Raw genomic sequence first — 16433 nt, forward strand, 5'->3', positions numbered from 1 at the left:
CAAACATCAGAGCTGTTTAGAACTTAAGAGTCAAGGGCTTGGAGCAACTGCTTGTGGGATTATTTACTCCCCTCTTGGTATCACTGTTACCTAATTTTTCATATGAAGAAAATGCTACCAAGCCTCACATGCTAATGAGGCATGGTGGCTGCAGGCTGCAGAGAAGCCCTTCCACAGTGGCGGGGCAGAGAGGGGAGGCTGTGGTTTCTACCAGGGGCCCAGCCTTCCCAACTGCTGCAGTCCTGCTCCAACCTGCTGTGGAGGAACAGCAGTTCACCTGGAAGGTGGTGTGATCCTAAAGTCAGGCTCACTGGATGGGAAGACCTCAGAAGATCAAATCTTTGTGTGCCTTCTGGGCAAGGCTCCAGCGTTGCTAGTAATCCAGCTAGAGAGGGCTGGCTTTAGCTCTGAGGAATGTGGACTGAAATCATCTCGGAATAAAAGTGCCAAAAGTTCCCAGAGCCAAGGACAAGTGTTGGCGTGAGGACTCCGTTGCCCACCCATAGGAGATTCACTGAGTCGGTGAGGGCATCTGGTGGTGGTTCACACTACCTTGGAGGTGGGACCCAGTGAGGAAATCAGTAAAAAGATAGTGCAGACAAGTGGTGTGATGACAACAGAACAAGGTCACAAAATGTGACAAGGGGAGGAGTTGGTGGGGACATGATTAGCTAGTCGACATTTGAATAAGAAGTCTGAATGACCAGGAATCCAGAAATGGCCATGAGATTTGATGAAGCTCCAAGAGCAGGTGCAGTAGGAGCAGAAGGTGCAGGAGAATGAGGGGCAGGGACGGGGGCTGTAACAGCTAAACCATGCAGACATGTGCTCGGCATGTTTCTGTGAGAAGATCCTGAAAGGGAGAAGGCAGGAAATCCAAAGAGCTGTGAGTGTCACCATCTGGTAACTCCCGGAGCAACTGTTGTGATGTCACTGGAAGTCAACAGTGGAGGGCAGGCTGTGTGGGGAACGTGCCAGGCTACCATAATGGCCTGGAGTACCAGGCAAGGACTTGGGGTTTTGCATGAGGGTTTTGGGCAGGCCAGGCTAAGGAGTCTTCAGGAAGTGCACATTGGTATCAGTGCAATGGACACCAGTAGCAGGAGAGCTGGTATCCCCCATGGCAAAGTGTCCCCTGGGTCACAATAAGGATCAGCTGCACTTGCCTCCCCTTGAACATCAAGACCACCTGCCAAGACAAACAGGAGCTGCCAAGCCCCCTAGTCCAGGGGGTTGGTTTGCTCTTAGCCCCTGGACTGTTCTTTCTTCATTCATTGCATTTGGGAGACATCTTTCCCAGGGAGAGCAGTCTAGCAATCTTGGAGGGAGCCTGCCGCTGGGACTGCATCCTGAGGCCAAGTTCGGAGGATGAATGAAACAGCTGAGGTTCATGACAATGGCAGCAGTGCCGTGTGACTGAGGAGTCTCACCACCCAGTCTTTTCTAGACTGGTTCTCCTGCCTTCCTGTCACCTCCGCAAGCTTCATTTCCTTCCAAAAAATTCTTAAGGGTGGTTCCTGTTGCCTGCCTGACACATGACTGAACCCCTCACCCAGTCGTGAGCACCCACAGGCCTTTACCCATGGGCTGGTAGGTGCCTTCTGAGGGCTGGGCAGGACCCCCGGCTGGGTTATGGAAGCTCCCGTCTCCTCACTGCCTGGGAGGTTGGCATAAGCTCCAGATGCAGGACCTGCAACTGGGTGAATAAGCCCCCCACCAGTAGGCGTCAACTTCACCACGTCAAGGTGCCTGCTCCACACTGGGTTTACAGAGGTAAACCGGGCAGGCAGAGCATCCCTGCCTTCACAGATGGAGGCCACCCCACCCATTCAGTGCCCACAGTTCATTCACTCTCTGCCTGGTAACAGCATCTTCAGTTTGCTCAGGGCAAAGACCCTCCTCACTCTCAGCAATGTGGTTTGGGCAGGGCTGCCCTACCCAGGGCTTAAAGGTCCGACCCAGGGCTAATGTGCAACACAAATTTGACCATCCTGTCCCACCTCTGTGAGTATCCACATTGGGGCTGTAAGCCATGAGGATGTTTGCCAAAGTTGGGAAGCCACTACATCAGACCTGTCCTGCTCCTCCCAACACCGGGCATGGGCATGTGAAGTTGGAAGCATTGCAGCCACTTTGCTACCAGGAAGAAGGGCTGGGTTTTCTAGGCAACCATCTTGTCGGCCCCAAGCTTGTAGCCATCTCATTGAAAACAGAGCAGAGACAGAAGTATGGATGCTAGTGACACTGGAACCATCAGATCAAGCCTCTCCCCAAGGTTCCCCTCCAGTCAAGTCCTTCCTTGTTTAAGCCAGTTTGAGCTGGGTTTCGTGTCACAACTAAAAGGGTCCTGAGAGAGACGGGATTAAAATAGTGTGGCAAGTATGCTGCCCCAGGAAGTGCAGAGAGATGGAAGACTGGGAGCTGGAGATGGCAACAGCACAGCCAAGACCTAACAGGAGGCAGGTGCAGCTGGCACAGGCAGGACACGAGAAAGGAGGTACAAGCAAAAGGGACAAAATGCAAAGGCTCAGAGGGAGGAGGAGTGCACTCAGAACCTGGAAGGGGTGCTGCCCCACTGAAGCGAGGGAAAGGGAAAAGCCATGAGATGCACAGGGGCCTCATCACCTGGCCTCGTGAATGTGAGCCCACATCCAAGTCCTTGTCAATGGAGTTACCAGGGTGGTTAGTAGGGGTGTGCCGGGCTGACTAGTACGTGGGAAGGTCTCGGGTAGAAAAGATGGAGCAAGTGGGCAGTTTGGAGCCAGGAGCAATGAGGAGCTGGTGCAGAGCGGTGGCTGGGGAGGGACCTCGCCCAGGGCAGCAGTGGTGGGGTTGAGGGCCACCTGGCAGGTGTGGTGACAGGTTTGATGCCAGAGGCCAGGGAGGAGGAGGCATCCAGGCCGACTCCCCAGCTTCCGGCTAGGGCAGCTGATGATGGGCAGGGCTGCCAGTCACTGAGCCAGGGCAGAAGGACCCAGTAAGGAGAGCACACCTTCAGCCCAGCCTGCTGGCCTCATGCCCATTCAGGCCAGATGCATCATGGGCCAAAGGAGAGTCCAGACTGTGGGGAGGTCAGGCTGGCCCGTGTTGGTGAGACACGTAACCAAGCTAGAGATCGATGACAAGGTCACCCTGAGCAAGCACAGTGAGCAACCCCAGGCCAGAATTATGCAGGAGCTCTGATACCTTCACCCGATGGGACCCAACCCCAGGGGTCCCACTGTCAGTGAGCTCCAGGAGAGAAGGAACAGCCATGATGTGAAACCCCCACAGACAGGTGCACAACACAGATGGAGGCTGTCCAGCAACTGCTCAGTAAGTTTTATTTGAAACCTGCTAATAAGTGAAAATAAAGCAGAGAGGAGGTAACTCAGGTGAAACTCTAGCATCTCTCTTCCAGCAGGGCCAGCAGCAGCACACCAGCTAGTGCTGCCTGGATCGCAAGGACTTTCTGTTCGATTTGGAGATTCCAGCCTCCCTCTCCTTCTCAGGGTCGAAGACTTCTGTACACAGAAAAGGCCAAGAAGACACTGAGTGGCAGGCTTGGTTGCACTCAGCAGCTCATGTTCACAGCTATATCTTCCGTCCCCAGGACCCTGTCCTCTTTCTAATATTCCTCACTGCTAACCCTCCTCCCCACCTGCAACGACTGGAGAACAAGCCTGGTTTACAGATGCACAACCCTGAGGGAGCTGTGGATACCACTCTCATTCCCCCTCCTGACTGCTGCTGGGGAGAAGCTTTGTCTACATCATGTGTCACATGCGCTGGAATTTCTACTGGGTTCTAGTGAGCCCTTTGAACTGTGCAAACAAGTCAGCCTTCACTTACTACAGAAGCTGCTTCGACATGGGGGTTCAGGCCCTGCTGATGCTGACCCCCACATGCACGAAGCCCTTGCCTGAGCAGCCCGTCTCCCAGGGCTCCGTCAGTGCCAGGCACCAGTCCTCAGGCCCTGCGCTTAGTTCTGCCAGCTCAGCCCCTCCCACAGGCCAGGAGAGCCCACCAGCACCTCAGGTACACCAACCTGGTATCTCATGGGGCCAGTAGTCGTTACAGTGGGGGCAGCGTGGCTCAGAATTCGACTGGAAATATTTGGCCACACAAGGTAAATGCATCCTAATCCCACAGGTCTCACAGCTTTGACCCTGAAACAAGAAAGACGATGGCTGTGGAGCCTTGTGCACACCTCCGTGCTCACAAACCTTCAGAAAATTGTCCAGCAGGCTATGTATTTTTGTCTTCCAAGCCCCAAATTAATCATGATAATAACCCCAAAGTCATTGTCCAGCAGGCTATGTAATCATGATAATAACCCCAAAGTCCTTGGTGCAGTGGGTTTTATTAAAGCATCCTGACAAATGAAGCACCAGACTCTAAAGGCCAGAGCAGGCAGTGGTAGCTGGCCAAGCCCAGCTGAGCATCAGGGCCACCCTGCGACTCGGACTCCCTGCACATGCGGACTCTCATCCCGCAGGTGGGCATAAGGCAAGCTACAACTTTTCAGAAGGCATTAGGCAATGTATTTCAAACACAAAGGACACATACACTCTCTGACCCAGAAATTCTAATTCCAGAAATTCAGCCAAAAGAAGCAATCACCAGACACCCAGGGGAGTATAGTTGCAAAGAGACTCATCACAGTGTAGTTACCATTGCAAAAAGATAAAAGTTAAAAAGAAAAAACCCTAACATCTAGCTGCTGTAAAGCCCTACAAAAGTCCACAGTGAAAAACTGATGACTTTGGAAATCAGCAATTGACACAGAAAGATGCTCACCACACATCCGCCAAGATAACGCAGGTGCACAGCAGACTGCTGACAGCCTTCCGGAGAAAAACACAGTCAAGAGCCCTCAGGCTACAACACAAGGCCAGGAGGGGAAGAGGCAGTGTGCTTGTGTGGCCATCCCGGACACTTCCAAGGACAGGCCTACTGGCTTACATCGGAAGAGGTGACCGCAGTGCTAGAAGCCTGGCCCCAGAGAGTTCTGAGGCACCCACAGAGCCCCCACATGTGGTACCTGGACAAGGAGGCTGTGGCAGATGTTACAGATCTTCACAGAGTCGGGGTATGTCTCCCGGATGTGCTGCTCCATCTCCAGGATGGCCCGGCTGTGCAGGGTGAACTCTCCTTCCTTCTGCAGGGACACAACAGAGGCAGCAGTCTCTCAGGCCCTTTCCTGCTAGGTACCCGGTCCCCTTTGCACTCCCACATCCCAAGGCCCAAAAAGGTGCAAAGGCCTGGACACCTTCACCCCTGCAGGCTTTTACCAACACATCCAACAAATGTCCACGCTGGCCCCTCAGCAGAGTCTCAAGTGGGAACACAGGCAAAGACCTGAAAGGAAATCGAGGAACCCCAACCCCAACATTGTGCTTTCACAGATGTGGGTCGCGAATCCCCACAGCAGCCCATGTGTGAGGCAGTCCCAGCCCATCTACAATGAGGACACTGAGGCTGGGAAGGGAGGCAGTCTCCCCAAGGGGTGAACTCAAGACAACCCCCACCTCCACGAAAGCAAACCAGGCGCCTCCCAGCACGGCCAGCACTGTCCTCCACAGGGACAACCCAAGATTACTTTCAGCCTCATCACTTTACAGACCGAGCTGGAAATGGTCCGGACAGGGCAGGGACAGGTCCCAAGTCACACTGTGGTGGCACTGGTTGTGGGGCCAGCCGGGAAATGTGGGAAACCCCAAGGAAAGACAACTCAGCTGCCCTGTCACCAAGTTTCAGGAGAGGAGGGCTGAGGGTGACCCAGTTCAGAGGCGTCGCCAAAGACACTATAAATTTGATTCATAAAGTCAACCAATGAACTCTGATGTGAATCTGCTAACTATATTTGTTACATCTGAGCCTTTCCCAGACCGGAAAAAGGGAAGGGCCTTGCCCAGAGATGCCGCTGAAGACTGAAGCCTCCTGAGTTATCACCAAGCGCTTCTTCTGTTACGTTCTCATTTTTACAATAAGCAAGAGCAATTTCTCCCACTTCTGACATTGAATACCACCCACACCCTGGCTCCTGCATCCATCCCCACATGTAGTGTTGAAGAAATGGTGGGCTAGTGTGACCCAGCCCAGAGAGTGCATTCACTCTACCCCGGGCCACCAAGAGCGGGCTCAAGTGACCACCCAGAGGAGAGACAGGACACATGGGTGCAGAGTATCAGAGCCAAAGAGCTGACTGCAGGGAGCAAAAAGAGCGAGTAGGGGGCACAAGCATCCAGCACCGCAGCCTGTCAGGCCAGCCGGGGTGGGCAGGGCCCCTGTGCTTCTCAAGTGTTGTGAGCATAGTCCTGTGGCTCTTCCTTTTGCCAGAGCTCCCAGATCCCTATGGTGCCCACGTCCACCACAGCTACCACCCCGGCCACCTTCACCTCCTAACTGTGCTCAGTCCACTCCTGCCCTTCTGTGGCCCTCTCCAGCAACCCGATCTCTGTAAGGCAAACAAGCCTTGTCCTTCTATGCCTTAACCCTTCAGGGCTGCCCCCATTCTGAGGCTGAAGAACCTGTCCCCTGTGTGCCCACCACCCAGGCTCACTGTGTCCCACTGCCCCTCAATCCTGTGCTCAGCACATTCTGGCCTTGAGCACACCATGTCCCCTGAGGGGCACAGGGCCTTTGCAGAGGCTGCTTGTTGAGCCTTGGGTAATCTTTCCCACCCTCAAGGCCAGCTGCCTCCTACACAGCCTTCTGCTTGTATCCTCAGTTGAGGACAGGCTCCTTTGTTACAATAAAATCATGTTGCTTTCTATCTGTAAAGTACAACATTTCAGTGAGATGCCTAATTTCTGGTCCTCACCTGACCATGAGTCCCTGACAGTCATGAGCTGGTCTCGCTTTGCTGTCTCTTGTGTCCTCAGCACTGACATGGCCCAGTATTCAACCCATGATAAACATCTGAGGGAAGACTAAGTAGATCTTGTTCCAGTTCACAGTCAGGTTCATGCCACATTTACTAAACATCTACTATGTGCCTGAAACTGTACCCTGTGCCTCTCACTCATGATCCTACTCAATCCTGTTGGACTTTCACAGGGAGGGACAGGCAGGGTGCCCAGGCCTCACAGCAATGCCTTGCATGTGACCACCCCCCACGCTGGGCCTCTGAGAGGCCACAGAGCCACCCCAGCACCTTCATGTTAGATACACTATTGCACAGGGCACAGGAGCAGGGCCCTCCAGGCACTAGAGCTGCCTGGCATAATGCATGAAGTGCCATTGGGGCAACATGCCCACACATACATGTCTGTATAAGGTGTACTAGTGACAGGCCGAGGATCAGACTCAGACGCAGTCCCTCTGATCAGTGCTGCCCCCAGGAAGGCTGGTCTAGGACCAGCCTGCACCCACCCCACAGGCCCCCAGCTGTTCCTCCAAAGTGCCACAGAACTCCGGGCAACCCTCGCCTCACCTCTCAGTTTAGAAAGCAAGCCTCATGAAAAAAACACCTGACAGCAACCAACATCTGCAGTCTTCAGACGGGTAACAAGCTGAGGTGAGAAGCCACCCCGAAAAGTTGGGGCAAGCAGCAAAGGCCCCAGGAGGAACCTGGAGGCGCCTCCCACTGCCCCCACCGATTTACTCCTTCGTACACGTGAGGCTGAGGGACAATCAACAAGAGGACCCTCACAAGGGTCGCACGGGATCTGGGTGGCAGGAGGCTCACGCTCACTTCTGCAGCGTTCCCTCAACTTGGCTGCCCAGAGAACTTCCGGCCCACTGTCTCACTGGAGCTCAGAGCCAGCCCTGAAGAAGGCGGCCCCAGTGTCTTCATTGTTCTAAGGAGGCAGCAGAGAAGACAGGAACCTGGACCCAAAGCTCAAGTCCACCGACCCTAGAGGTATGTTCTTTCCCCTAATGCCCTGACTCTCTGAGCAGCAAAGGGCTGGGGCACAGAGCAAGCCCAACGATAAAGTTGGGCACAAATCTCTGAAACCGTGACATGCTAATGTCAGCACAGGCTGCATGTGCGTGCTAACTCCTAGGAAAAGGCAGGGTGCAGGGAGTGTCCTGGATCGTGGAGTGGGTAGCCCTCACAGGTGAGATAAAAGATGGCTTCAATGTGTTTCTTCATGAACATCAGTATTCCTGGTATCATTTTTTAAGTTTTAAATTAATTCCATCCCTGTGGAGCTGCACCCATCTGCCCAGTCACCCATTCAGCATTTACCAAGTAACCACAGGTGAGACGAGGTACAATGCGAGGAATTCGAAGCCCCTGCCTTGAAGAGCTTGGTCCAAGGACAGTTAGGACAGTGAGGTCAGTTATAGTCCAAATACCCAACAATGTTCTCTATTGCCAAATCCACCCAGAGGGGAAGCAAGACCGTGACAAAGCAATTGCTGCAGTCACCCAAACTGGGGCCTAAATATGACTCTGCCACTTGCCGGGTGTGGGACATCACCCTGACCACAGAGCTGAGGTTTGTTCAGCTGAAAAACAGAGGTAAGGGGTTCCTGGTCACCACAGGGGGGCCAGGAGGACCCAAGGACATGTTGGGCCACAATGTGCCCAGAGATCCTGGCACTCACTGGGAGCTCCTGCCACCCATGCGCTCTCCAGACATCTTCCTCCCATCAGGAAAGTCCCTCAGAAGCTGACCATTTGCAGTCGGACTGCCAGGGGCAGCCCATCCCCTAAGAGATCAGTAACTCAAAACACTGTCACTGTGACTACCACAGGCACGCTGTCCCTGAAAAGGAAGTGAAAAATCATGTCAGCCACAAGCTGCAGACTTGGGCTGACCACCAAGTGGGGAAGTGAGGGCCACCCTGAGCAGGTCCTGCACAGATACAAGCACTCAGATGGGGCGGCGCTGTGGTAAACTGGACAAGAGCGGAGCCTGTCCAGCTTGGGTTTGTTGGAAACACAGGTGCCTTTTGTGGAAAAAGATCAGAAATGTCTGTTCCGCTCCAGTCAACAGAACGAGACATGGGATGTCTAAAAACTTCAGCCTGCAATCCGGTCCTTTCACAGATTTACACACTCCACTCCAAGAGTTTGTCTATGGGTCCTCATCGTGACAGTAATGACCATGGCAATGAAGGCTATTCCTCTGGGAGCCCATCTCCAGGCACTTAACACATACCACTTGTTCCCATCCTTCATACCCCTGGGGAGGAAACTATTACTTTCCTCCTACAGATGCAGAACATGAGGTCAGCAGACCATGATTCAGTTGTGACGCTACAGCTGTGCTCCTAACCACTGTGCAACACTGCTTCGGTCTATGGACCAGGGCTCAGATCCTGGAGCCTGCAAACCTGGGCACAACCCCTAGCTCTGCCACTGCCTGTGGCCCCCTGGACAGATCCCGTGAGGACAGAGAAGACTCCAAATCCCCCTTAGCAGGTCACTGTGGGCAGTGAAGCACAGAAGGGACCTGAAAGGCTCAACAGACATCGGTTGGACACAACATGGTTCTGGAGGAAAAATTACTGTTAATTCTAAAAAATGATCCAAGCTAGCTGGGACACCATGAGACAGAGTACCTCAATCAGCCATTTATTTTGTACAAACTTCTGCAGCACTTGCTCAGCTTCCTTCTTCCGCATCTTCTTGCCTTTAAGTTGATCAACCAGGTTCAAAATATTTGTGGAAGAGGCAAAGCCAGTTTCTGAGTCAATAATCAGTTCCAACTGGAAGAAACAGCAGGTATCACATTTGTTTATTAAACTGGCAAACAAGTTTTAAGCAATAATACCAATTCTGGTAGGGAGAAGAGCAATAAAACTACTCTTATCACAGGCAGAATTGTACACTGGCATGATCCTCAGGAAAACAATATAATCACATGCATCAAAAAGCATACACACGTTCACTCCTTCTAATTCAACCCTCTTGTAACATCATCCCAAATAAATGCTCTCAATACCCCCAAATCAAGGAAGGTCACCTCACGTCTTGTGTCTCTACTTCCCTGAAGATGGAGAAGCTGAGAACTGAATGAATGAGTAAATGAAGCGGCACCCCTCCTACTCAAAGGTGGCCAGGCCAGCCCGGCAAGCTGAAGCCAGGAAAGGCAGGAAAGCAGAGCCAGGGTGGGCTGGGAAGCAAGCCAGCTTGGGAGCTGCAGACGCACCGAGGACCCAGGCCGGGCCGGGCTGACAGGCACATACGAGGTGTGTCGGACGTCTCAGAGCCTGGTTCTGCAGGCTGCCTGCTAACTGTCCCCAGAGGAGGCTTAGAGAAATGACTCTAGGCCTCTGGCCTCAGAGACCTGGATTTGACAGACCTGTTGTGAGGCCAAGTGTCAAAATTACTTTTACCTCCCCAGTTATTATATTGTGCATCCGGGCTGAGAACCACTGTCTTACCCAGGTGCTCAGCCAGGTGAATGAAAAGAGGGCTAAGTGAGCAGCTCCAAAGCATGGTAGGCAGAGCAGCACCACTCAAGTGTAAATGTGCCAATGGATCAGCGGGCACCTTGTTAAAACCCAGACTTACATTCAAGGGTGTGGGTGGGGATGGGATGAGGCCTTCCTAGCAAGCTCCCAGGTGATGCACCTGCTGCCAGTCCCGAACCCCACTGCCAGCACCTTGCAGTAACACTTGTTCACCTGCGTTGCACACACATAAGGCTGGGTGCTCAGTCAGGGGTCAAACTTGACTGAGCCCTTCTTTCTCAGGCAGCCTCAGTGACCTCCCCATCCATCACAGGGCAGCTATAAATTCTGGGTGAGGTGCTCACTGACATACCCCTGCAAAGGGCTTTCTTGGGCAGCAGTGGTGATCCTCAAAGACTGTAGTTTCCATTTCTAATAATGAAGGCAAAAGTTTCCCATAAGAAGCTTAGCTGTTGGAAGTTAACTATCACTTACAGCCTTTCTAAACAGATCCAGTTCATTCTCTGCAAAATCGGAGGCCATTTTGGAGATGGGAGTCGTTGCAAGATTCACCTAAAAAATAAGTCAGCATGATGGTCCAGCTGTGCCCTTCGACTGTCAGTTAATTCATTTCACCCCCTTGCCAGTCAGTCACTGAGCACCTATGTTCAGGCACTGTGGGCCACAGGGACAGGCTGGTAACCAGTCTCATATTACAGGCTCAGTCAACATGACTAATTCTCAGAGATTTGAGGACTTCAGAGTTGTACAACATTTTCCAATCTCGGATAAATTTGGAAAACTTGTCTGCATACTAATGAAGCTTCAAATGCACAAAGCGCTGAGAAACACAGTAAGGAAATCTGATCTACATATTTAAACCAGCATTTCCATGGATACTTGACTCCACAGACCCTTTTTCTCTGGTAGAGTTTGGTTAACCCTGGGCTGGAGTCTCTCTCAGTGTGAGCCTGGCTAGTATGAGCCTCAGCTCCTTTGACTGGCCTACGGCAGTTCCTCAGCCAAGGACGGGGGTCTTGTCAGCATCTCCCACCTGTTTCACCTTGTTCCCGAGCTGGGAGGGAAAATCTGAAAACAGGCAACCCCAAACGGGTTTCAATCCTTTGCGTCCCCAACACATTTTCTTTTCACAGCTCCTATGTATCATTCCAAATAAAAAGCATTTTATCCCTTTTAAGGCTAATATTCCAAACATTTGGGTGCCTTCTTGGAGAAAACTGTCAACAAAAAAACAAACTCAAACACATGCCTCCATGCGTAGGGTGCAGTCAAACAGGGACTGAGCACCAGAGTCTAGGGACAGGTTCTGGTCTCCCAACCCTGGGAAAGGTACCGGGCGCTACAGAGACTACAGACCCCAGAGGCCTGATGAGCACAGAAAGCGGGCTGGGCCAGGGAGGCAGGGCTCAGTGTCTGTCCCCCTGTGTCAAGTCAGAGCCCTTGTCGAGGTGGGTCACCCTCCTTCCCAGTGAAGACTCTGGGCAGCAGCCTCAGTCCCAGTTCCTCACAAATCCCACTAGAGGGCTCTGTCAGGCACTTACCAGTGCATAAATGGGTCTCCCATCATCTTCAGTGACTCCTTTCTTTATCTCAATATACAGTGACTCCAAGACACTGTTAATGTTGTTGATGAAGTCCTCCAACTTCTCCACAGGAGCATTGGCTGGAAATAAACAAGGAAAATGTGAAGGGTGGGGGAGGGGCACTTCATCAAACACAGGTAACTTGTTTCCCATCAAAACGAAAGGGACAACAAAGCCAGAAATGGGCAAAGGTCCCTGCCCTCTTGGGTGAATGTGGCCCCTTTCCTCCCGGACTATTCAGAGAGACAAAGGGTGCTATGAGGTAGAAAGGCCCTAGGAAATGGCATCTGAGCCTGTCGTGGTCTCTCTGCCTTTCCCCACAGCACCAGCCTGCTTTCCCACACAGCTCCCTGCCACCCCATTACCGTCCCCACACAGCACCTCACACACGCAGCACCTCGTACACGCTCATGTGTCCAGAATCCGCTGATTCTTGCTGCACACAACACTGCAGCCCAACTCCTCCACCTTATCCCAGCTACCCACGTGAAGCCTCCGTCCCTGAACACCCTCATAAATGTGTCCTGTATATCTTGTTTCCTTCCTCCCATTATTGACACCCAAACATTTATTGGACACTCACAGCCTGCGCTCGGCCACAGGGGTGCAATGGTGAACAACAGCTAGGGGTACAAACAGCAGCTCATACTGAGCACTCCCGACAGGACAGGCCCTGTTCCCAGCGTTCTTCACACAATAATTCATCGACCCTGCCAACAGCCCTCCAGGGCAGGCACTAGCATCCTCCTCCCAGATGCAGAGAAGGGGCTGGCACCCCAGCATCACACCACCAGGCACATGAGCAGCAGCTGTGCTAACTGTGGAGGGGCTGTCCCACCCCCACAGTGCCAACAGGAAGAGCGCATCACAGAGGCCATAAGGATGCCTCTGCCACTGACGGGGGCCCAACAGTCCATCAAAGGATGGGGACATACAGAGCCCGAGGCAGGGACGCCCAACCCAGAATTGCAGGGGCAGCCAAGAGTCTGGGAGAGAGGAAGGACCGGGAGAGCCGATGAGGCTGCAACAGGAGCAGGAGCCAGATAGCAGAGGGCCCTGTGGGCTGGGGGAATGTATGACCTTCCTTCTGGGGGCAATGGGAGCCTTTCCAAGATGGAAGCAGAGGAAGGTCGGGGTCACCTTTTGTCTTGGTACCTTTTGTACTGCGATACTTTTTTAAACCTAGAATATGTATCACTGTTTTCACTTATTTAAATAACTGATTTCAAAAGACCTGTGCCTTAAAAACATCACTTTGAGGAAAACAACAGCAGAAAACCAGAAATATACCACTCATGTTAAAAAACAATAATAAAACCAACAAAACAATATAATGCAGGAAAAAGGCCTGGCAGTTTATCTGCCAAGCTGATGACCAAGGGGGGGTCATCCCAGGACACTTAAACTCTATCTGTGTTTAACTTCTTACAGAGAAGGGTGTTTCTAAGCTCCTTGCATACACTGGTGGCAGTGGAAAGCAAGGCCATATAGGTCACATAAAGGAGATGGACAAAAATCATGACAGTAGTCTGACAGTGAAATTTAGCCACACCTGCTGAAAAATTGTGATCAGAGGAGTGTGACACAACCACGTTTCCTGCCTCGGTGGCTTTGCTCACGTGTCCTTCCTTTCTGAAATGCCTCCCTCCTTCTCACTCCTTTCTGCCTACTAGTTATGAAAGCCAACTCTAATGGCACTTTCTTCCAAAAAAGGTTCTCTGCTGGCCCCAGTGCAAAGCACTTTTGAACGCTCTTCCTCTTCTATGCCACCCAGAACATCTCTTTGCAGCGTGGGCCTGGCTTTTCTGCATAAGCCTGTGCCCTCAGCTTGCTGGAAACCTTCCACCTGCAAAGCACACAACTCTGGGAACCTCAGGCACTCAAGAACCACCTCTCACTGACTGAGTGACAGGGTTCTTTGTAGACAGAAACCACCCCTGTCCACCCAATATGACACAGTGGCAAGTCCTACCTCTCTCTGAAAGTGATCATTCACATTTTCCACTGAAAGGCCTCTCCTGGGTGTCACTCAGAAAAGTGCACTCTGGGGGCAGATCAAAAGCTTTCTAATACATCGGACTTTCCAGACACCTTGTGCACATGAAGCACCCTGCACTTTCCTCTTTCCCCACCACCTCTGCTTTGTTGTCCAGCCTCCTATTTCAAAATACAGTTTTTACTGTATTTTCATTTAAGGAAAAAACCCACTTCTGACTACTGTCCTCACTTATTACGGATATCAGCCATCTACTCACATTCCCTGGATCTTAACTCTTTGCTATCACACAAGCTTCCTGCAAGGGCCATGTCCCTCTTCACTGCTGACACTAAACGTGTTTGTCATAGACACCCTGTGCCATAAGAGGCTTTAATCATTACCTGAGAATAAACTTCTTTTTTGTTCAGTGACACTCCCCTACCAACCCAACTTTCTGGTGGCAACAGAGGCAGCACAGTGTCATGGGGCCAATGGCATGCGGGCTCCAGCCCAGGCCTGCCCCACCTTTCTGTGGGGGCCCGGCAAATACCCATCCCTTACCTCCAACTCCAGGAGTGTCTAGGACATGTCCCTCCAACCCTGCTTCTACCACCACCCTGGCTCCAATCCTCTGGCATCCTGGACATCTCCTCTCCTACACCGGCCTCCCCTGACCTGACTAGATGCGGCCCCCACACTCTGTCCTCCACAGTGCTCAAGCACTGCCTTCCCCAACACACCATGTTCTAGTTACCAAACCTGGCTGCCCTACTACTGAAGTCATCCGGTGACATGTGGCTGCCCAGCAGCCATTTTCATCCCTAACCAGACACTAGCTCTTTTGTTGTTTTTAAATTGTCTTTTCCCTACATGTGTGATTTTGGTGGGATAATTACTCCCACATCCAAAGAACTGGAGGTCGGGAAGCTGAGGGGCCAGATCTCAGATCAGCAAGGAATGGACTCAATACCTGTGCCCAACCTGTCAGACACGGTCTCAATCTGAGCAAGGGGCAAAGGGAAGGGCTGGAAGTGGTTCCAGCCCAGCTACTTTGGGGGAAATACGGCTTTGGCTGTGAGGTACAGCTGTGCTTCTTGAGCCCTTGTGCCCCTTGGTTCCTGCCAGTTCCCAGCCTGGCCCCTAGCCATCAGTCAGTCCCTTTTCCTACTGGCCTGACAACATCTTCCCTTATAAGTTGGCCATAGGTGGGGTCTCGTGCTTACTAACAAGATTCCTAACATGCCCATTAAGTGTCAAGCTTACACCAGACTGGCGCTTCCAATACCATCTTCAGATCAGCTAATTTTCACTGCTCTTTCCCACTCCCTCCCTGTGTCTTCAGCTCATGGTCCAGAGGCTAAAGTTTACAAATCTTTAAGGACACACAGGGCTAAAGTAGCATCTGAGGATCCATTTGGACCCAATAATCTATGCGTCCACACTCAAGATAAAGTGTATGAGATAAAAAAACTGGATCACCCAATTCAGAGGTAACTATTTCATTTCTGGTCTTGGTTCTACCACGTTAAGAACTTCAGAGAACTAATTAATAACATCACTTCTCCCTTCGGAATCCCAAACCAATTGAGAAGAAACTACAAACTTCATGGTAGTACCAAAATATCAGGGGTTTTTTTTGCAGGTGGAGCTGGATCAGAGTCTGGGCCCCTCGACACAACTGACCTGCAGTCAGTAACACGAGGTGACTGGCGATAGGAAGTGAGGAAGAAGGCCCTGAGCCTACCACCTGTGCCTCTTCTCAGAGAGCAAAGAGACACCCTAACCACAACATGTGGCACCATATTTGAACCAAGCAAGGGTCTGGAGATCTTAGGTGCCACCCGTGTCTTCTCTACTTGTAAGCAGGCTATACCTGGGCATGTCTTGTGGGCTGTGGTGAAGTTTCTATTGTTAGGCTAAAAACAATAGGCCTGCAAGTATGTGGCTGTAATTCACCTTAATGTGTGCTGGGCACTGTTCATTAGTTTGGTTCACCTCATCACTGAAAGAACAGTAACTCCATAAGGTGAGTTATTAACACCTTCTTTATATACAAGAGGCCTGGAGAGATTAAATTACTTCTCCAAATTTCCCAGCTTGGAAACGGAGCCCAGGCCTACCCAACTCCAGATCCCAAGCTCCTGACACTCAGCCACAGCCTCCATAGAGTGGAGCCAGTGTTCTCTGAGAACATTCCCTATGTAAGACCCCAATCTACATCTTCTAAACCAGGCACTACAGCTTCAGAATCACAAAGAGGAACTCAGACTACAGAGAAAGACGGAAAGCATCTGGGCAGTGCCTGGTGAAGACACCAGAAGCAATGTGAAACACAGGGCTGCACTCAGAGGACACGTACCAGAAGCTGGGCCCAGGCCAACAGTCATCATTCCCGTGGCCCTGATCAATCACCCACGTTGCCCAGGTCCCAGGGGTTTAGCAAACACTGCTAAAGGAGGAGCTGAACTAAAGGCCAAATACCCAGGAAAGCATAGGACAGTGCTTTCTCCAGCAGGAAA

The 16433-nt window shown here is 51.8% G+C and overlaps 1 protein-coding gene across 3 annotated transcripts in view; it reads right to left on the reverse strand.

Moving 5' to 3' along the window:
* Nucleotides 1–3176: 3176 nt before the first annotated feature.
* NSMCE1 (NSE1 homolog, SMC5-SMC6 complex component) overlaps nt 3177–16433 on the reverse strand; it is a 36486-nt gene continuing 23229 nt past the window's right edge. The window contains exons 3-9 of one of the 3 annotated variants that reach the window (XM_037132048.2): nt 11895–12016; nt 10828–10905; nt 9499–9645; nt 5024–5140; nt 4780–4826; nt 4028–4148; nt 3177–3503 (exon numbers count right to left, since the gene is read on the reverse strand). In XM_037132048.2, coding sequence (XP_036987943.1) covers nt 3189–3503; nt 4028–4148; nt 4780–4826; nt 5024–5140; nt 9499–9645; nt 10828–10905; nt 11895–12016 — 947 coding nt within the window. In that variant the 3' untranslated portion in view covers nt 3177–3188. The remainder of the gene's footprint in view (nt 3504–4027; nt 4149–4779; nt 4827–5023; nt 5141–9498; nt 9646–10827; nt 10906–11894; nt 12017–16433) is intronic. The other 2 variants (XM_037132049.2, XM_037132050.2) reach the window with 2 other exon arrangements.

This window comes from Artibeus jamaicensis, unplaced genomic scaffold, assembly GCF_021234435.1.
Source record: "Artibeus jamaicensis isolate MK-2021 breed Jamaican fruit bat unplaced genomic scaffold, CSHL_Jam_final contig_700, whole genome shotgun sequence".
Lineage (NCBI taxonomy): Eukaryota > Metazoa > Chordata > Mammalia > Chiroptera > Phyllostomidae > Artibeus > Artibeus jamaicensis.